The sequence below is a fragment of the Gobio gobio genome, assembly GCF_949357685.1.
Source record: "Gobio gobio genome assembly, chromosome: 20".
Classification (NCBI taxonomy): Eukaryota; Metazoa; Chordata; class Actinopteri; order Cypriniformes; family Gobionidae; genus Gobio; species Gobio gobio.
In genome coordinates, this window is record NC_137113.1 from 6929447 (window position 1) to 6952749 (window position 23303).

Here is a 23303-nt window from a genome sequence, read left to right on the forward strand (position 1 = left end):
GCATTATTTATTATTAGTGTTATTTTATTTAATAATTTCTTGTCATATTGCATTTATTTATTTTAATATGTAGTTTAATTGCTATATTTAAATGTAATAAAAATATATATAATAAAAATAAACAAAAACAATTTTGAATACATTTTGAATATGCTGCATGTCAAGCTCCAAAAATGACAGAACGCCACTTTAAAGAGCACCTATCATGGAATTTTGAAATTTACCTTCTTATGTAGTGTGTAACATAGATCTAAGTGAACAAAAACATCCTGCATAGTTTGAAATATGACAGTGCACCGTATATATAGTTATTTTCTTTCAAAAGTAAGAGTCGACTCTGAGTCATTTTTAAGAATCGTTAGAAGACCGAAGCTTTTTCTCTGACTAGATGACGTCAACTTGTCAAGTTATTTGAATATGATACGCCCACTTATTGCGCTCCAAGACGCCAGTGAAAACTAGAAAACATGGTGACGAGACGCTGTGTTCTGAAGTGTGACTCAAAAGCAAACTTTTTTCATCTGCCCAAGGATGAGCATTTGAAGACTAAGTGGCTTGAAGACAAACCATACATCGTCGCGATTGTGTGTTTATTAGTCGTCAAATGTATGTTTCGCGATCTCAGGAAGCTTTTATTATGGACTTCTATTATGGCACATGGTTCTTCTTCGTCTGTCTGTACATGGACTACATGTGCACAGAGCGCCCTCTGGCTGCCAGGATGAATTGAAAACAACACATAAGAGACTCAATCGCTCATGATTAGGCTATATCTGCACATTTTGAGGAAGTATTGAATAAAAAATACTCCTCTGTTTAGAAATTTGACACAGACATATGAGAATCTATCAATACGTCTCCTCATCTGCACACTTTTGAACTAAAAGCCCTGAGGGATGTTGATTTGTCGCGAGTCTTCGTGAGGAGAATTGAGGAGTTTTTTTATGAATGAGATCAGCTGAGGCTCATATTACAATCAAACGGTACAGACGCGGTTTTCATATTCATAACTCCTGACACATATTAACAAATTACTGTCACTAAGACTTTGATGGGCGTTCAGTTTCCGAAAATATCTGCACAGACTATACCAATCACAACTGACTGGGTCATCGGACCAATCACGGCAGATTAGCGTCACGTAAAGGCGGGGTTTTGAAAAGTGAATCACTAAAGGAATCATTTGAGAATCGCTGTCAAAACAGGTAAAAATAAATGCATATTATAAGAAAACTAGTCTTTTTTGTCATTGCATGCATGCAAAACTGTTGTTGGGGACTTCTAAAACAATATTTGGAACATTTGAAATGCCATGATAGGTGCTCTTTAACATAAGTGATATGAATTCATATAATAGTTGAAAACTGTACAATAGTAAAACGTACTGACATTTTATTTGTTAAATTGTGATTTCCTTTAGTGAAAAACAACTTAGATTTGTTTTGTGCACAGTCTAATGAACAAAGTTGTGATGCTTTTATGGTGGTGATAGTTTGTTGTTACTAGAGGTTTGGAACAAGAGTGGGTAAATTACATAGTTTTTTTTGGGGTGACTATACTTTTTAAAATAACTAGATGGATCTATTGAAAGATTGATTCTGTTATTGTTTTATTGTGTGCTGGCCTGACCTGTTCCAGTTTTGGCTAAACACATTGTTGCGCTGTGAACAACAATAGCTGATGACTCAGGGCTTTGAGCACCTCATCAAAAAGTGTTTGACCTCACTGTGTGCACAATCGAACGACTGAACAAATGTGCTGTTTACCAGCTCTCATTGCTGATGTTCATCAAGTTTTAAAAGAGGAGGAATGCTCTGCTAACTTATTTCCAGCTCATTCTATGTGACACATTGATCAGGGATTCTGTGTTTTGGTCCTTTGGCTTTTTAAAATGCTCTTGAAGTGTCTGAGGGCTTTTAAAGTGTTTGGCCGCAAGAGCTTTTGTTGTCACTGATGCTTTTGTCCTGTTGTTTGGGATTGTGTGTGTGTTCTGTGACTTCAGGTTCTTATGAAAGTTTAGGTTAAAAAACCTCTTAGCCTCCGAATTAACTTTTTTTTTAATTCAACTTTTTTGTTTACTTAACCATATTGTTGATTAACATAAATCAATAATATATTATCATCATGGCCATGGGCGTCGGAACCATTGTATGTGGGTGGGACAAGACCCACCTACTTTTTCCGATCAATGATATTGGACCCACTCACTTTTATTGTCTCTAATTCAGCACATGTCTGTTTACCTAACCCTAACCGATAAACACATATTATTAAACACATGTTAGACGGTGTATTTCCACTTTTCTATTTTTTTTTCTTTTTCTTTTTATTGAAAATAAATGACTTTCTGATCTGATATGTGATGGGAAAAGGGAGTAGAGTGAGTTCGGCAAAAGGCGGATTCGAACCTCGGGTCAATTTGCGTCAACTTGATGCCATGCGTCTTATCCCTACACTATTGCCACCCTCAATGATACAGGGATTTCCGTAATTTTGTCTGGCCCAACCAGACGTTTAGCAAACAAGGCAATATATTTGTACTTTAATGTAAATGGCATCTACTCCAGTAAAAATTTTCTGAGAGAGAACCCACCCACATGTTTTTTGCTTCCGAGGCCCATGATCATGGCCCAGTTTTCAAGATCCAGTCAAAAGCTGATATTCAATTTCCCTCAGAATATGTTGCATTAGTTAGTTAAATTCATTGCAAAATTCATGTTTTTTTTTAAGTGCAAAGCATCTATTTAACTGTCATCACTTGTTTGGTTTTTTTTTATGTTATTTAAAATAAAGTAATACATTAATGATAAAAATAAAAACATTATTATATTTTATAATTTTATTTTATTAATTAAGTGATGTTGTTTTTTCATCATTTCTGGAATTGTAAAGATGAAATCTAGTGTTAAAAATGTAGTATTCCCGATTCGTCATGCTCAAGCGTTTATCCTGGTGTGAAAAGAAATTGTGTTAAGACTCAAGAAGAAAATTATTTTTGCTGCTTGTTCAATTTATTCAATTAAATTGAGCTGCACAGTCACGGTTTCATTGCGTTCAATCTACTTAAAGGGTTAGTTCACCCAAAAGTGAAAATTAGCCCATGATTTACTATCTTAGGTGTATATGACATTCTTCTTTCAGACGAATAAAATCGGAGCTATATTTAAAAAGTCCTGGCTAATCCAAGCATTATGATGGCAGTGACTTGTCGTCTCGTTTATAAAGTCCATAAAAGTGCATATATCCATCATATAACTGCTTCACACTGCTTGTGTAAGAAAAATATCTGTCACCCCCCTTTTTGAGAATACACATGAAAATGCACTATCCAAACGTAAAGGGCTGTAATTCAAGAATGCTTTGGAATACAGACCTAAGTTTGGTCTTGTTTTAAGCAGACACTCGACAGATTATTGCTGAAGTGAAACCAATTCAAAATATGAAAGTATGAAAAAATTATTGAAGTTTAAATATACTGTAAATTAAAAATACTGTACTAAATATTTTTTATTTTATATAAAATATATATTTTACAAAAATGTTTTAATCTAAAATGACTTTAAAATCAAAGCCATATGTCTTACCAAGTTGTGTTCCAGATTTGAAGTTGATATCACAAAAATTGAAGTTCCCATGAGATTTTGTTTAGGCGCTATACCAAAAATAGCCACCGGGTGTCATTGAAATTCCATTGATTGTTTTTTTTAATGCATTTTCCTGTAAATTTCTGTCCAAATGTCACTTCCATCACAAAACGGTCACCAAATATGGAACCTTGAGACTCAGACCTTTCCGATTATGTGTTTTGTCAAGATTAGAAAAGATTTTGATTATAAAGTAGTTAAAGTAATGTCGTAATATGAAACATGAGCCCACTAGAAGTATGGTAACGCAACGTCCAATTTCAAAACGGTTTTCACGGGATGAATTTTGAGTTCGTAAGCTTTCGAATGATACCTAATTAATGATAATTACAAAAATATATGAAACGAAAAAAAGGCGATCAAAAAAAGAGTGCCAGGTGTCCCGCCAGCAGGACGGTGACAGTAAAGAGGTTAAAACTAAATACTAAATACTAAAATAACTAGCTTCCGGCGGTCTGTGGTACGCAAGTCGACTAAAAGAGTAACCCCTGACGTGATGTACAGGAGCATCACAAGCTTTGACACCTCTCGTGGATAGGGCTGGGCAACAAACTCAAGCCCCTCTTCTCTTATATCGAAATCCTGCGCCATTTCTCTTAAACATTCTAATTAGACTCAAATTCATGACCGGTGTTTTGTTTTGCTCTATCCTCTGTGCATCTGCGTTCGTCAATACACATGCGGCAAGGGTTCAAGGGTCAAGGGTTACTCTTTCACCGTAAATCGATGAGTATGGCAATCCGCCGGAAGCTAGTTATTTTAGTCTATAAAGTTTTAAAAATGGATATTTTTCTTACACAAACGCACCACTTCGCTTCAGAAGGCCTTTATTAACCCCCCGGAGCCGTGTGGAGCAGTGCTATCAGTAGGGTAAATGTTGAAATTATGTGTTGTTTTGTGTCCCGTGCATCATTAGACACAAACTAACTTTAACTTGTTCAGCAAAGTTCTCCTTTTAAACTATTGCATGACCATCGTTGACCTGAAAGTGCAAACTGATCGTTTAAGAACGGTTATATGCTGACGTCCACTGTAGCCTCGCTGAGAATGTACTGCATTGCATGTTTCATAAAGCAACGATGCTTAAGACACCAGCCCTTTATTTGCGGAGTGACAGCGGTGCTCATTATCTCCCAGAGTTCCCTGAGCTCATTAAAAATGTGCATTTGATTGGCTGTGCTGACATGATGATAAATGCCGAACATTAACCCTTCCTCTTCTACCTCCTTGTCATCTCTTCTTTCATTCTATTTCATTTCTTTACTGGGATCAAGGGGCCACGATCCCATCGGTTCATTAGGAGAGTTTAAGAGCGAGAGGAAGGCGCTGTGAGATGATGCTCAGAGGACGCCGATCTGGTCACTTGCTCTCCACCAGGGGTTGTTCTTGTGTGGCATTTAGAGAAGACACTATTAAAAGACGAGGTTAATTAGTTTTATCCGTGTTTGGCTTCGTTCTCATTAATGCAGGATATTCTGGAGAGATTGCAGGCAGGTTTGTCTTGGCTGGTCCACCTCACAGATTATCTCATCTGAATGTGCTTTTCTGTTAGTTTAAACCGAGAGTGTTTCAATAGATGACCTTATGTCAGCATGCACACAATTTAATGTATAGTGACGATAAGTAGGGGTGTCACAAGATGCCACGAGATCTCACGAGATTAAACTCTGACGAGATTTCTGTGAGGTGTGAGGGTGAAGTTGAGATAGAATATGCCAACGCTACATTTACATTATGCCTCCACTGTAGTTTTGCTTTTTATAGAAATAAAAACAATGTAATTTAGGTGGATAAGTAGCTTCAATTCCATCAGGTCATCCATCACGAGCTGTTTGAGTCGTACATAGGGCACAGCACTAATCATGTGAAGAGAAGACCGGAGGATTCGTTGTGCAACAGAAGAGTCAAACAATTGTCTTAAATTTTAAAATGCTTGCACTACAGCTCGCTATTCACAGAGTATGCATGATCGTGAAATTGAAAGTGAAAGTAAACGGGAGCGCACATTCAAACGCGATTTCAATAGGTTACCGCTGTTAGAAAGCGTCTCCCTGCTCCCAGGTCGCATAAGGGCAAAAAAATCGGAATTGGGTCGTTTCAGCCTGCAGTGTGAACGCAGCCTATGAGACCAAACTAAACATAATACTAACGTATACAACAATATGTACAAAAAATCAGATGAGCCCAGAATATGAACGCAACGCGTATAATTACACGTTAAACGTTTTCCTACCATAGAAAACCATTATAAAAAAAACACTTAACGTGGCTTAATGTACTAAGACAGTGTTATTAAGAGACCAAACTCTGGAAACATAACACAAATACTGTTTTGAAGTTCCACATTTGCGTCTATCTTTTCTTAAACTCCTCATGATCCATCTCGACGAGTGCAGGCAGAGCGCGCGCGGTTGTGATTCCCCCCCCCCGGAAAAGGGCTTGTTTTTGGCTAGTTTTGAGTAGCAATTGGGTGGGTTTTGTTGTAAAAACTTGGCAACCCTGTCTGCATGCACGCTGGAATAAGTAACGTTAGAAAAAAAAGATGAGTGTAAACGATCTTTGCCGGTGTTGTAAAAAAAGAATTTAAGGATACACAGAGTACTCACCAACATGATCATCCTTTCTTAGAGAAATAGTGAAGGTGAATGCATATACGAAAAAGGTCTCCGTTTAGGATTAGAACAAACTCAACCCAAGCGCCTTTGATGACGTGGATGATTACGTTACTGTTTATCATCTGTCCATCATCGTCTAAAGCCCACCCTGACAATTTCATTGGTCCGAACAGTTTCTCTTTGGGCATAATTACTCCTCTACGAATTTGTCCGTAGAGGAGTAATGGTGTGTGCGGGGCTAAGTTTGGCTGGCATCCAGGCTAGTATTTCAGACTAAAATGAGACAAAATGTAGAGCAGGACTATATATATCCAGTGAGAACTCTGATGTGCTTCATGTACAAAATGCAGATGGATAAAAGTGAGGGGTTCAAAAAGTAATAGAGGCATTTAATCGTCCTCTAGTTAAAACATGTAAGAGAAAAAACACCATTTGATGAGCTATGAGTAAGCGGAAACCTTTCGTATGGGCAATAGTACTTTAGCAAACACCGCTGATTAAGCGAGTCAGTTTACAGGCACTCATTTTGAACTGGTTTGCTGTGTTTTGGTATATGCAGTAATGAAACTGATAATTTTGATCTGCAAATACTGAGCTATCTGGAACCAATGTTAGCGCTCTGTCGCTGTTATTAGCGTGGGTGTTTGCTGCTGTCTCGCCTCTCTACATTATACCCACAATCCTCTTTGCCTCAGTAGCAGGGACCCTCTCGTTCCGGGAGATTCCTGCTGTTTCTCACCTCCGCTGACCTTCTCCTCGCTCATCTCATTATCCTCGGCCCACACTGAAACCTGCAGACTATGACACAATCTATAGCCACACTGTCTACACGGCCTGATGCGTCTAACACTGTAACTGCTGTATAAATATGTGGCTAATTGCGTGTCTCTGCTTTAGAAGGAATCGATCAGAATGGCGAATGGTATTTTGAGATAATGGATGGTTTCTGCTTGTTGACTGTGATTTTGAGACTTTTCACACTTGTTTCGATTGCATGGCTTGATTTAGATCTTCATCTCTTTTGTCTTTTTACCATATGTTTGCGGTGGGTGGTATGACCAAAATCACCATATAAGTAATTTCACGCTAACAGTGTCCTGATGTCCTGATTATAGCTATTTTTGTTAGAAATTCAGCCCAGAAATGTTTTATATATTACACAACCAGTTTATTTATTTCTTTAAATGTAAGTTTATTTATTTAAATCTATTTGTATTGATTTTAATTGGTCTATTTCCAATTTCCAAATTTGATCTATTTCATTTTGTATTTAAATTCATTTTTAAGTGCCCTATTATGCTATTTTAAAGGCTCCTGATTATGTTTTGAAGTCTCCTACATGTATACATGGATCAAAGGTAAAAAAACACCGTAATTTTTTATAATATACACTGCACATCACCACATTGTTCAATGATTCTCAAACAACTCGACGGATGAATCCGTCTCTCTAAATTCCTCCTTTCCGCTGATGGTCAGACGGCCCAGTCTGAATTGGGCGGAAACAAACGCTCATTATCATAAACTTCAGCTCCGGAGGCATCCTAAAGCTCAGCGATTGTACACACTGTAAGGACAGTAATGATGATGTCGAAGAACATTGGAAGAACTAGTTATTCAACCCAAACCTCCATCAGAATGACGACTTGAGCAGGACATTTCTCAGTGATATGCTACTCTTTTTGAGGTACATTGAGATGTTTCAACTGTAATTCCTCACCATCAGCATTAACAAGTATAATTCTGATATACACTGTGATTCTGAGGCACAAGCCTGTCCAAATAAACTGGTACTGACTCCTCTTTCAAGAGCAAGCGTTTTGTGAATCCCACATTGGAGTAAAATGATGTTTGAGGACTGGTCAAGTTTTACGTGGTCAGACAATGTACAACATAGACGAGCATTATGCAAAGATCTTTTCTTGTGACGCAGTGGGATTCGAACAGAAAACGACTCATATTGGTTCAGATCTTTTGGGAGACAATAACTTTATTTATTGTGCACTTTCGACTTTACAACTCTGTAGAACCTTTACATTCACAAACAGCTGTATTACGCACTGCATGAAAGGGAATATTTGAAAAACCATAATAGGGGCACTTTAAAGGGTTAGTTCACCCAAAAATGCTCTTTCACTGTAAGTCGACTTGCGTGCCGCTGACCTCCGGAAGCTAGTTATTTTAGTCTATAAAGTTTTAAATATGGATATTTTTCTAACACAAACGCGCCACTTCGCTTCAGAAGGCCTTTATTAACCCCCCGGAGCCGTGTGGAGCAGTTATATGATGGATAGATGCACTTCATAAACGAGACAACCATTATAAAGCTTGGATTAGCCTGGACTTTTTTAAATGTAACTCTGATTGTATTCGTCTGAATGAAAAATGTCATACACCTAGGATGACTAGGTGAGTAAATCATGGGCTAATTTTCATTTTTGGGTGAACTAACCCTTTAATGAATCTAATAAAAATCTGTCTTTTACTCTCCCTCATGTCGTTCAAAACCCGGTGATCTTCGGAACACAAATGAAGATATTTTTAATGAAGTCTGACAGTCCACACATCTACCACTTTTGACGCTTCAAAAAGTTCAGAGATTGTAAATCTAATCCATATGAATTGAGCGGATTAGTCAATTAACTGAAGAGTCTTGATCGCTTTATATGATAATCAGATTTAATTTAGGCTTTTATTCACATATAAACATTGATCAGCAAACCTAAACAGAAGCTCAACCGAACCTGCTTGATGCGCATGAACAAATCCTCATTGGTTCTTGTGGAAGCTCAAACGTTCTGTGTATGCATGTTGATGAATGTGAATGAATCCCATTCATGAGTAGTTTGTCTCTTTATGAACTTTTGAAGCGTCAAAGTGGTAGTTGTGTAGCTGTCAATGAGGGACAGGAAGCTCTCAGATTTCATTAAATTATCTTCTTAAAGTCTTACGGGTTTGGAACAACATGAGGGTGAGTAAATAACAGAATTTTCATTTTTGGGTGAACTAACCTTTTAATAATAATTGTATTTTTTTATTTTAGCTTAATACATATTTTATTTGAATTATGTAAGATATTTATTCATTTATTCTTATTTAAATAATTGAATTTCATTTCATTAGATCTGTAAAAATACTGCATGGTTATAAAATATTTGAGTTGATTTTCCAAGCACATGACTGTACTGTGGTGTAGGGTGAATTCAGCGTGATTGGGACACTTTTTCCAAGTCATCTCAATGGCAAAAAGTTTCCCAATCACCCTGAATTCATTCACCTTATGTGTTAAAAATGGGTTTTACTGTATTATAGAATAATTACCCATACTGAAAATTAGAGTATGCAGACCGGTAGAGAGCACGAGTGAAAGCTCTGTTCAGTACATTCCCTACATGTGTTCTTGACTCAATTATGGACATTCTTAAAACAGGCTGGAACAATTATTTTCCCATTATTAAATGTATGACCTGCACAAGTTCAAGTGTAGTTGGCCAATTAAAACGAAGCAATTAGACAGCAGAACTCCAGGTGTGTTCGCATCACGGGCACTGACCCGCTGGTGCTGATGATGATGATGATGATGATGATGACGACTGGAGTGGATCTGACCCGGGTCAGTTGGGACATGACAGAAACAGGCTCCGAGGTCAGATTTTTCAGCAAGGTTTCAGAATTGCCTCTGTGCAAAAAACAAGATAATTGCTAAAAACAAAATAATTAGTGGAAGTTTGCCTCCCTTCACTATTGTCCTCCCGTCAGAATGATGTGGAGAGTCTAATGAAGATCTCTCGATCTTGTGAAAATGTGTCTGGTTTCTAATTAGTGGGATATGAAGCGAGTGTAATGTAACCGTCATGGACAGGTACTAGAAAAAATGAAACGTATAATAAGTTATATTTACTCTGTGTTATGAAAGCAGGAAGTTCATAAATAGTTGAAGTAGTTTTTTTGATGATATTAATGCTGTTGCATATAAAGCAGACAGGTTTGTTTTGGTTGTGATGATTGGAAAATGTTTGCCAGGTTTTGAAAGCTGTTTGAAATGAACTTTTCAAACTATTATAATAGAACAAATGGAAACAATAGCAAGGATATTATCTTACAAAACTCGCGGGCCAGAAGTCAATGAAAAGCAATAACTGTGACTGAAATGCCTGTCTGAAAATGGATGTCTCGTATGCACAAATTTATTCACTTGGGTAGAGAGTAGTGACACAGACAAATGTATGTTAGCATAAAAAATAGTATTTTTGAAATGTTTTTTTCTACAAGAATTCACAGGACATGCAAACACTGAACTCGATGCATGTGTGATTTGATTAATACAATGCAAGTCAAATGATTATTTCCATGTACATATAAATGGATAGTTTAGCGGATAGCGCCGCTGTGAATACATTGTAGGGGAAACACTGTAAAGTAAACTTTCGACCGACCGCCTTCCCTGTTCAATTTATGGGAGATTTGTTGAAAGTTCCCCTTCTGATCGAAAGACTAACGCGACCAGGTCCGCTCATCATGACGTCACGTACGCATCTTGAGTTTCACTTTCAGCAGTCGGTCGGTCGGTCGAAAGTTTACGTGATAAAGTTTTATATATGGATATTTTTCTTACACAAACGCATCGATTCGCTTCAGAAGGCCTTTATTAACACCCCGGAGCCGCGTGGAGCAGTTATTTGACGGACAGATGCACTTTTTATGGGCTTCAAAAACAGAGCAACTATGAATCAAATTCTAATGCTTGGATTAGCCTGGACTTTTGTAATATAACTCAGATTTTATTCGTCTGAAAGAAGAATGTCATATACACCTCGGATGACTTGAGGGTGAGTAAATTATGGGCTAATTTTCATTTTTGGGTGAACTATCTTTTTAAGTACAAATATACTGCCTTGTTTGCTAAACATCTGGTTGGGCCAGACAAAATTAAATAAATCACTGAATCTTTTAGGAAGGCAGTAGCGTAGGGGTAAGACACATGGCGTCAAGTTTTGACGCAACTCTACCCGAGGTTCGAATCCGCCTTTTGCCAAACTCGCTCTACTCCCTTTTCCCAGCACATATCAGATCAGAAAGGCATTTATTTTCAATAAAAATAAAGAAAATATTAGAAAAGTGGAAATAAATCATCTAACGTGTTTATCGGTTAGGGGTAGGTGAACAGACATGCCCTGAATTAGAGACGATAAAAGTGAGTGGGTCCAATGTCATTGGTCGTAAAAAGTGGGTGGGCCTTGTCCGACGGTTCCGACGCCCATGGTGAAAGTTAAAAGTTGGCTATTAGATAGGCTGTTTTAATGATGAATTTGCATTAGTGTTTTTGGGTGGGTGATTAATTGTGATGTACATTTTGGAAATGTAGTATTTTAATCATAATACTATGCAATGCCTTTGTAACCTTTCACCAGGAGTGAAGTTGTGCTTTACAGCAAGGACCACAATGGAAATAAGTTTTAAACTTTGTGATACCCTTTAGAAATGAGTGTATTTTCACTATTATGTAGTCTAATAAATCAAATCAAATCACTGTCATTCACAGTGTGTGTCCAGTCTGGCGTGCTTTCAGTTCATGCCTATGGAAGCAACTTTCATAGGAATTCATTGAAAACAATAATTTGTATATTATATTATATATTATATTATATATAATATATCATTATATATTATATTTATTATATATTATATTTATTATATTATATTATATATTACTTTATATTATATTGTATATGATATATTATATTATTATATTATTAGATTATATTATATATTATATAATATTTTAATTAATTAATTAATTAAATTAATTTATTTTATAATTTTTTATTTTATCCAAAAAGGTTGAATTCTCACCTGTATGTAAATAAGCTAATTATTGTTGTGTGGAAATTTCCAACATAATGGACACGGAACTTGCTAGAATTATTAAAATGGTGCCCGTTAGCCACAATCCTGCTCTGAAATTCAGGCTGTGTTACTTATGTTGTTCTATTGCTCTAATAAATTTTTCATTTTATTTTGTCTGTATTCAGCGTCATCTTCATATTGCAGGCTTGTTTCTACCTGTTGGTTGAATTTATAAACCGTGTAGTAGACAAACTGTCTCAGCATGATGATATCTCATCTCTTCATCAGCCTCTTTTCCGCATTCCCTATTTCTACGGCATAACCGAAGTATCTCTCTCTTTCTCTATCTCTCTCTGGCTGTATTATGAAAAGCATACTACTTTTGCAGTATGCATTCATTTTCAATATGCGTGAAATAACCTGTTAACCTACTACTTTTGCTAAGATGTGAAGCATACAATGCATGCAATACTATATCCCACAATGCATTCTCTCGTTGTTTATGTCTGTGCCCACCCTTCCAATAAAATACAGAAATATTTAACCTACATGTTAATTGTAGCTGGCTCACTCCGCGCCAGCGTGGGTAAACATGAGCGTCTGTGATTTTTGTCATTTGCGATTTCTGCCTCTCTCTTAAATTGGGAGTCTTTTGTTTCTGCCGACTCTAAATGAGTGTGATCAGAACGCTTTCTCTGTTCTACAAACCCCAATTAAGCCTCATTACAGGGAAAAGAAGCTCACTGTGCTGTTTTTCCTCATTCCATTCGATGCAGGGCAGGACTTGTGCGCATGGAAGCATGTTAGTGTGTGTGAATGCCTGTGTGGATGTTTCTTTTTTGAGTAGCATTTTTAGCTCCTGACAGAAAGGTCATATATAGTTTTCTGTGGTCACAGTGACAGACAGTGTTGTTAATGTGTTTTATGTGTAATAATTGTGTATATGAGACCTAAAACTTGGTCTCAGCTTTAGACAGCTCGCTGTTTTTGTGTGCAATATGCATTCGACAACAAGTTCTCGTGAGCACGCAAAAAGTTTCATGTCGCACAAGAAACTTTAGAGATTCCATATATATGTTTTTTTGCAAAGGTCTTTTTAGGGGGCTCTGTAATATATCTATATATATCCATTCATTTGATCACTTGGTTAACTCTGTCGTATCAGGATGCAAATACTATTTTATTTTATTTATTATTTATTTTATTCTTTTTAATTTTATTTTTTTTATTTAATTTAATTTGTTTTATTATTTTATTTTATTTTATTACTTTATTATTTTATTTTTTTCTATTTTATTATTATTTATTTATTTATTTTAATTAATTTAATTTAATTTTTTTATTTTATTTAATTTAATTTATTTTATTACGTTATTATTTTACTTTATTTTTTATTTTATTATTATTTTTATTTTGTTATTATTTAAACAAAATAATTTTTTACATTTTTTTTAATTTTATTTCATTTGTTTTATTTGTTTTGTTTTGTTTTATTTTATTATTTAAATTTAATTAAATTTATTTCTGGGTGGATACTTGATTTGCCAAATCAGAGTCTCTGACTTGACTCTAGATACAGCCCACAGATGTTGATTTTTAGGTTGGGATTCAATCAGGTGAAAACTGTAAGTTCAATTGTTTTATAAAAGTAATAGCTCGGGTATCATTCATGTCTGTAGCACAAACACCTCGGGGCGAGTTACACAATGATGTTTAATACCTAGGTTTCAAGGTTTGTGCAAACACTGCTAATAAACTGCAAGATTGACCAGACTTTATAGCGACAGTGAAATGTCTGGCTAAGTAAAACAATAAAATCCTTTATTACACTTCCAGGCCTCAAAGAGAAGCTGTCGACCTCAAAGTTATGTTACAAAACCCTTCCTGGCTCACTGCGCTGCTCTCATTACAAGAAATTGATAGATGTTTTGCTCGAGCACCTTTGTTGTGTCATCCGTTCTGTTAGAAATTCATTTCTGATGTTCAGCCTCTGTCTTTTGATTCCAAGTGTCTTTTTTTTCTCCTCCACTGAAGTATTCCTGCTTTCTATGCTATGGGCGGCTCACGCAACCTGGCTGTAATGGCCAGTTATTTTCCGACTGGAGTTGGTCCTCTTCACCTGCGGCCAGATATAGAGATTATTTTATGATTCCTTTTGTGCGCTTTTGACTCTGTCAGTCAGTGACTTCAATAGGCCCGTGCTCATCTCATCATTCCCTGCCGTTATGAAGCACTTTCCAGATAATGGCGTGTGAAAATGCCCCTGCTTTAGCCCTCAGGACAGTTTTCAGAGGTGTTTCTGCAGGTCTGTGGTTTAGATAGTCGTTTGGAGGGCGGGCGAATGACTTCTCTTCTCTCGCTGATGCAGCTGGTGTCCGCACACGGCTCAATGGACTTCATTCAGTCAGAGCCAGAGTGGAAGAGAGGCGACTGAGACGGCTGCTTTCTCTCTCGGGACAGGGACGCCTCTAGGGACCTGAACTTCCTGTCAAAGTCTCACACACACGGGTCATCTCATGCTGCACTGATCCTCTTTGTGTCGCTTCCTCTTCCTTCAGCTCTGACCCAAAACCTAGGGAGCTACACAACTAAGCAATGTTTTGATGCATAATATGCACATGAATGCTGGTCCAAACAGTTGGCAGTGAAACCATTCTGCTTTATGATGCTTTTTAGGTGGCGTCACATCACTTTATTTATTTATATTTTATTGGTTCAATTGGTTTTCTCATGGTGTGTATATACACCGATCAGGCATAGCATTATGACCACCTTTCTAATATTGTGCCGGTCCCTTTTTGCTGCCAAAACAGCCCTGACCTGTCGAGGCATGGACTCCACTAGACTCATAAAGGTGTGCTGTGGTATCTGGCACCAAGATGTTAGCAGCAGATCCTCTATGTCCTATAATTTGCAAGGTGGGGCCTCCATGTATCAGACTTGTTTGTTCAGCGCATCCCACAGATGCTCGATTGGATTGAGATCTGGGGAATTTGGAGGCCAAGTCAACACCTCAAACTTGTTGTTCTCCTCAAACCATTCCTGAACCATTTTTGCTTTGTGGCGGCGCATTATCTGCTGAAAGAGCCACAGCCACCAGAGAATACCGTTTCCATGAAAGGGTGTACATGGTCTGCAACAATGCTAAGCTAGGTGGTACGTGTCAAAGTAACATCCACATGGATGGCAGGACCCAAGGTTTCCCAGCAGAACTTTACCCAAAGCATCACTGCCTCCGACGGCTTGCCTTCTTCCCATAGTGCATCCTGGTGCCATGTGTTCCCCAGGTATGTGATGCACACACGGCCATCCACGTGATGTAAAAGAAAACATGATTCAGACGACCAGGCCACCTTCTTCCATTGCTCTGTGATCCAGTTCTGATGCTCACGTGCCACTGTTGGCACTTTCGGCGGTGGACAGGGGTCAGCATGGGCACTCTGACTGGTCAGCGGCTATGCCGCCCCATACTCAACAAACTGAGATGCGTTGTGTATTCTGACACCTTTCTATCAGAACCAGCATTAACTTCTTGAGCAATTTGAGCTCCAGTAGCTCGTCTGTTTGATCGGACCACACGGGCCAGCCTTCACTCCTCACGTGCATCAATGTCGCTGGTTCACCACTGTTCCTTCCTGGACCATGCAGTATTGTGGCGTGTTTAGCCACCTGTTAGCCAGACTATGAAATTCCAATCACAGCGATCTTAGCTGAGCTTATATAATCATTTTTGTTTGTGTTCATTTCCATAAGTGTGTGAGATAGAGATGTCATCTGGTAGTACTAAGATAAGAGCTGTGTCTGTGGCAGTTTATGCACATTAGAGCATGCTACATATTCTCACCCACTATCTTTATCTTTTTTCTCTTAGTCCTCCTCATTATTACTCTGCCCTCCTGTCATGGAAGTGGCTCTCTCTCTCTGTGTATTGTTTGTTCTGTAATTGGATTAGCTTGTAGGGATATCAGAATGGCAGCATATGGGATTTGAATGCTTCCGTGTGCAAAGGAGCGTACAGCTCATGTGTTTTTGAAGTTTGTCTGACTCTTTTGGGATGCGCTTTATGTCAGTAGTATACAGTAGAAATGTTAAATGTGTATAATTAAAGCTCTGTTAGACAGAAAAAACGTCTGGGTTCAGTGCATGAACTTTCAAAAGCATTGGCGGCACTATGTTGATTACCATCAGAATTTTTTGTGTGTTTTACAACTACACAAGCATTGAAAAATGTGGGGTCAGTAAGAATTTTTTGTATGTTTTTGAAAGAAATCTCTCGCCAAGGCTGCATTTATTTAATCAAAAATACAGTAAAAACAGTGATATTGTGAAATATGATTACAATTTCAAATAATTTGAATATATTCCTGTGATCAAAGCTGAATTTTCAGCATCATTACTCCAGTCTTCAGTGTCACATGATCCTTCAGAAATCTTCAATGATAAAAATAAAGGCCAATTCAAAATATGAATGAGTACTACATCAGTATAGCTCTTTTTATAGCAGATATGTCATTGTTGATAGATTAATACGCGATCTGAAATGTTGTTGTGGCAGTCGTTTGGGTGTTTTACATGGTGCTTTTTTGAATGGTTTAGTAACTTATTGGATTGAATACATGAAATTGCACTTTAAGTGTTTCTCTGTCTTGCAATTTAAAGTGACGTGCATTGAACTATTTTAGTCATGGTGGACTGCAGAGGTGTTTAATTTAGATTCATGTAAAAAATAAATAACCATGGAGGGAGAGATTACAAAGAGAAACGATGTACGTGTGTGTGTGTGTTTTGAAAAGGCCCACACTGAGAATATTCTTTAATTACACTCTGCTGAGAGACTCTGAGTTGCCAGAGAGAAAGACAGAGAAACAGCATGTGTGAGAAAGAAGTGAGAGTCTTGACAGAGACCGAAATAGAGACTGGCTGTGTGTAATTAACCCTCACAGGTCTCGCTCTCTACCTGTCGCGCTCTTCTCGTCCTCTACTGTCTCTCTGTCAAGGGGGTTGTGTGGCTGTTCAGGGTCGCTGAGAAACACCACGGCACATATCACCGCACGAGCGTCACAGCTGCTCCTCCTGCCCGACAGATGAACACGGCAGTACACTCTGTCTGTCAAAGACAAGTAGACAACACACTCTTCCAGAAGGAAAAACAAGTGTTTGCAGGACAAAATGTACATCTATACAAACAAAATGTACATAAGTTATTCAAATCTTGCCTTGGAGGGCCAATGCGCTGCAGAGTTTAGCTCCAACCCTGATCAAACTCACCTACCTGGGATTTTCTAATGAACCTGAAGACATTGATTAGCATGTTCAGGTGTGTTTGATTAGGGTTGGAGCTAGGGCTGCGCAATATATCAAAATTATCGAAATATCGCAAATGTACATATTGCAATATGCATATCGCAAGGGTACGCAATATCTGAATGATTTTAATAGGCTACTTCAACTAGGGATGCACCGGTTGAGCGGCCAAAAACCGGAACCGGTTTTCTTTGTATTTTTCTGCCGATTTTTCCGGAAGTGCGCCCGCGTGCACATACGCCTATATTGCAAATCATTGCGAACATGTCACTTGTGTGTTACAAACGGAAACTGGAGAACTGAGGGAAGAGATGAAATACGCTGAAGGGAATGAAGAGCCGCTTTCCTGCGCGAGCTGAAGTTGCGCGAGCTTACCTCTCCGCCCTGCACAAGCGTAGATAGTGAGCGTTTGTTCAGCTCAGCTTCTCACGTGTTGGATCGGATGAGAACGAAACAGACTAACTTGTGACAAAGCCGAAATACTTCTTTTTGTAGCCTAAAGAAGAACATGCATGCACTTTTGAAATTAAATACTATCAGTTCTGTAGCCTATACGATGATCATTTTTATTTGGTAACACTTTAGAATAATGGTCATTAGTTAACATTAGTTAACTACATTAGTTAACATTAAAGGGTTAGTTCACCCAAAAATGAAAATTCTGTCATTAATTACTCACCCTCATGTCGTTGGACCCGTAAGACCTCCGTTCATATTCGGAACACAAATGAAGATATTTTAGTTGAAAGCTGATGCTGAGAAAGGCTTCAGACAGGCCTCCATTGGCATTCAGTACATTGACACTTCCAAGATCCATGAAAGGCACTTAAAACGTCGTTACAAAGTCTCTCACCACAGTGGCTCTACAATAATCTTACGATGCGACGACAATAGTTTTTGTGCGCAAAAAAAAATCAAAATAACACCTTTATCCAACTTGTTCTCGACTTCCGTGTGTGCCTCCACGACGCATGCGCAAGAATATGACGTAGCGCCGGTGTTCGGGAATCCATGAAATACACACTTAAGCCCCATTTTGAGCACTACGCCGAGACCTAAAGCACGATCAATGTAGAATCCAACAGCTTAGACACGCGCGTCTTCCTCTGCTCGTAAACAAATCGCTTCTGGGTCATGTGTCCGAACGCCGGATCTGCGTCATATTCTCGCGCATGCGTCGTGGAGGCACACACGGAAGTCGAGAACAAGTTGGATAAAGGTGTTATTTTGATTTTTTTTTGCGCACAAAAACTATTGTCGTCGCATCGTAAGATTATTGTAGAGCCACTGTGGTGAGATAGACTTTGTAACGACGTTTTAAGTGCCTTTCATGGATCTTGGAAGTGTCAATGTACTGAATGCCAATGGAGGCCTGTGTGAAGCCTTTCTCAGCATCAGCTTTCAACTAAAATATCTTCATTTGTGTTCCGAATATGAACGGAGGACTTACGGGTGTCCAACGACATGAGGGTGAGTAATTAATGACAGAATTTTCATTTTTGGGTGAACTAACCCTTTAACTAATAATGAACTCCACTTATAAAGCGTTTCTTAATCTTTGTTAATGTTAATTTCAACATTTACTAATACTTTATTAAAATCTTGTTAACATTAGTAAATGCACTGTGAACTAACATGAACAAACCATGAACAGCTGGATTTATATTAACTAACGTTAACAAAGATGAACAAATACAGTAACAAATGTACTGCTCATGGTTCGTTCATGTAAGTTAATACATTAACTAATGTTAACTAATGACCATTATTCTAAAGTGTTACCTTTTATTTTACCTTAAAATTACATTGACTTAATTTGATTTAAAAAGCACCTGCTGTAGCATCTTTTTCGTTGCACTAAACATTATTTGATTTAACATTTTGGAACAATTATATACTTTGGTTTTATTTAATTTCACTGGTAAAGACTTTTTTTTCTTTACACTGAATTTAAAAACAAATGCTGATTTAAGTAACATCTTTGTTTGGATTGCAGAATATGCAGTTCTTGCCTTTAATTTCACCTTTCAGCCTTTTAATTTCCAATTCAATTTCCCGTTAATTTCAGATTGCGGACTTTTCATTAGCCAAAAGCCAATTTAGCCTGTTAAATACCAAATAAACATCTTGTTCATGTATACTTTCATTCTTTATTGTGTAAAAAAAAAAACTGAAATCGGTATCGGAATCAGCCAGTTTTCTTGAAAAAAAACGGTATGGGAATCGGCCATGAAAAATCATGATCGGTGCATCACTAACTTCAACATTGTGAAAAGTGTACGTTTTAGGTTGACGCATATAGCAGAGAATAGACTGGGCACACGACTGTTATTTATGTGACTTCCTTGACGTTAAAAAGAGTTATTAAATGCAACAACTTGCAAAAAACAACTCCTTGCAGTCTTGTACTGTCTGACACACACACCGAAATGTGCGCACAAGCCGTTGCTTGTTACACACTCGAACTGTCAAATACACACACAGTTATGTCAAAATGGCTGTCTTGATGAGTATTCATGTAAACACAGTCGGTTATGCTTTAAGTGAAAGATATCAGTTGGGGAAAGAAATAGATTTTACACACTTAAAGCAATATCGAATTGCATATCGAATATCGCATTATTTAACAAGGATATCGCATATCGCATTTTTCTTCAATATCGCACTGCCCTAGTTGGAGCTAAACTCTGCAGCGCACTGGTCCTCCAGGGCAAGATTTCATTGACCCTGATGTACAGCTATACAAAATTTAAAGTCGTAATTCACTGAAAGTCTTCAAATAAAAACATTATAAAACCACACATTCAATCATGACATGATTAATGTCAAACCTTTTTTGCTTTTAGGTGCTTGTATGTGTCAAATTTGAGCCAGTGTTTATTGTTGAGCTGTTGTTGTTTGTTGTGTGGTTAGTTATTGAATTACTGCACATCTATAACCCTCAGCCACACACACACCAGCAATTGATGCCATGTGTCTCAGTACAGTGTTTTATGTTCTTTGTCCCCAGCCATCTATAACTATGATGCTCGCAGTGATGAAGAGCTTTCCCTACAGATCGGAGACACTGTACACATCCTGGAGACTTATGAAGGTGAGACACGCGCACAAACACACACCACCTTCTGTTGTAACTAGATGTGACATCGTTAAACATCAATATGAAAGTGGTGAATTATTTTAAAATATTATGTATTATGTTGACTCATGAAGCTAGACCATTTAAGCCGTTACCAAAAATCTTAAGAAAAACATTGATTTATCAAAAATTATGTATTTAAATAATGGGAAAAGGTATTTATCAGTAACAACCAACCGAAATTTGGTCCCAAGCCACTGCTAAATGAGTGGTTAACTTAGAAAAAAATCCGAAACCCAGCTATTTTATTGTATTGTATTATTTTATTTATTATTTTAAAATGTATTAATTTTATTAATTTTTATTTTGTGTCATTTGTCTTATTTTGTGTATTTTTATTTGATTTAAAATAAAAAAATATATATTTTATATTTTATTTTATTTATTTTTGTTTTGTGTCATTTGGTGTCTTATTTTGTGTATTTTTACTTAATTTAAAATAAAATATATTTTATATTTTCATTTTTATTTAATTTAATTTTAGTTTTGTCTTTTATATTTTATTGTCTTTTTATTTTAATGTTTACATATTTATTTCTAGAAAATCACAATCTTAGTCTAAAATTGTATTTCTGTTTCAGAGTTGCAAACATGAATGGAATAAATCAATATTTAATTTGCCCTTGACATTTTCTGAACTTATTTACCTCTCGCTGATCATTTGCTGAAGAAGAACAACATGTACTTCTACTATTTCGAAGAGTTTCACACACACACACACACACACACACACACACACACACACACACTATTTTGTACCCCTATTCGTGTAAAGTGCTTCCTGTTGTCCACCTATTTCAGTCACATACCTCTCACCATTTTAAGACCTTTACTCACCGATATGTCCTGATCAGATCTTTCCTCTTCCCTCCAGAACAACCTCCCTCCGACCTCAATAACACACACTTTAGTCTTGAATGATTTGTTCATAGCTTGCGGACATGCCCGCTGCCTCACTTCATATCTCCAGGAGATTTATGAAACCTGTCTTTTATAATCTCAGAGTATTGTTTTCTGGAGGGACACAGTGGCGTCTCACTGTAATCTAATTGTTGGTATTTTCATCTGACTGCTGTGATATTTCTTGCTCTTCTCAGGATGGTATCGAGGGTATCGGCTGAGGAGAAAATCGAAGAAGGTGAGTGACTGTATGAAAAGCTTCCAGAGTACAATCAGCTTCCATGACGTCAACTTGACTTTTTCCTTTGTTTGTTTTTTTCTGATGTACTCTTCTGTGTACAGGGTGTGTTTCCGGCGTGTTACATACATCTGAAGGAGGCCACGGTTGAAGGCAGTGGGTCAGTATGTTCATTTCGATTTCGGGAATGTTCGTATTGTGCTGAATATGGAAAAAAACATTATCAACATCTTAGCAGGCATTAGGTCTCTTCCCAAACTAACTCATTTCGGCCAGATAACAAAACAGCATTGCACGTATCCTTCATGGAGAAGGAAAAACTCGGTATATGTTTCTCAATAGGAGGAATGTTGACTATAAATATGCTTCTACTCAATAGTAGGCTAATAGCGTTTACAGAAAGACACACAAAAAAAAAAAACATCTAAGTGAACCAAGACTAAATGTAATATTTTCTTTTTTTGGTTCGGACCAAAAGAACCAAGATAACCGAGCTACAAGTGTGAACACACTCTTAGTCTAATTACAAAATAGATTATTTACCCATAATTTTGAGTGTGTAATGCATATTTAGAGTATTGTCCAATTAATTTATTAGCTTAAAACATTGCGAGCCATGTGTCTTTTGTGCGTCTTGTGAAGTATAGCTTTGCAGTCACTTGTGAGTCTCTACGGTTGAATTTTATTAAATATTTATATTATAATATATTATATTGTATTATATTATATTATATTATATTATATTATATTATATTATATTATATTATATTATATTATATTATATTATATTATATTATATTATATTATATTATATTATATTATATTATATATATATATATATATATATATATATATATATATATATATATATATATATATATATATGTGTTATATTGATTATGTTATATTAATTATGTTATGCTATTTATTTATTTATTGTTTTATTTTATTTTAATAATTATATAATTTTTTTATTTATAACTATATTTATTAAATTATATTATAAATTATATTTTATTTTAAAATATGTTTTATATATTATATCATATATTAGTTATATATTAATTATATATTAATATTATATTAAATGTTATATTAATTATATAATTATATTGTATTATATTATATTAAATATGCTATATTAATTGTTATGTATTCATTTGTTTTAGTTTATTTTAATAATTATATTAATTGTTTATTATATATATAATTATATTTATTAAATGCAATTATATTATATTATAAATCATATTTAATTTTAAATATATATAGTTTTTCTTTTTCTTTTATATTTTAAATGATCAAATTTTTCCTTTATTTTTGATGGTTATGTTGATCAAATCGTGGCAGTATTCTATGCAAAAATGGCAAACCTCATAGAAAATAAATAGAAAATAAATCAACTCAATTGCTGAATAAGAAACACAATATTAACTTTAACTATATATTATATTATTTAATGAGAGTCGAGTCGAGTTCAAAGCAGCTTCACAGTGTTAAACTGGAAAATAATGCAACATAATTTTATTCAGTCGTCTAGCCGTTCCGGAGAAAACGGTGATGTCATCAGCTCATTTCAATTATCATACAGTGACAGTGTGGGCTTTAGATCAGTA

At 36.4% G+C, this 23303-nt stretch overlaps 1 protein-coding gene across 1 annotated transcript in view; it reads left to right on the plus strand.

Annotated features, from left to right (window-relative positions):
• dock1 (dedicator of cytokinesis 1) overlaps positions 1 to 23303 on the plus strand; it is a gene marked incomplete at its 3' end in the record, with an annotated part of 157184 nt that overhangs the window by 37567 nt on the left and 96314 nt on the right. The window contains exons 2-4 of the mRNA XM_079845555.1: positions 20421 to 20504; positions 21647 to 21687; positions 21792 to 21847. Of these exons, the coding sequence (XP_079701681.1) occupies positions 20421 to 20504; positions 21647 to 21687; positions 21792 to 21847 (181 nt within the window). The remainder of the gene's footprint in view (positions 1 to 20420; positions 20505 to 21646; positions 21688 to 21791; positions 21848 to 23303) is intronic.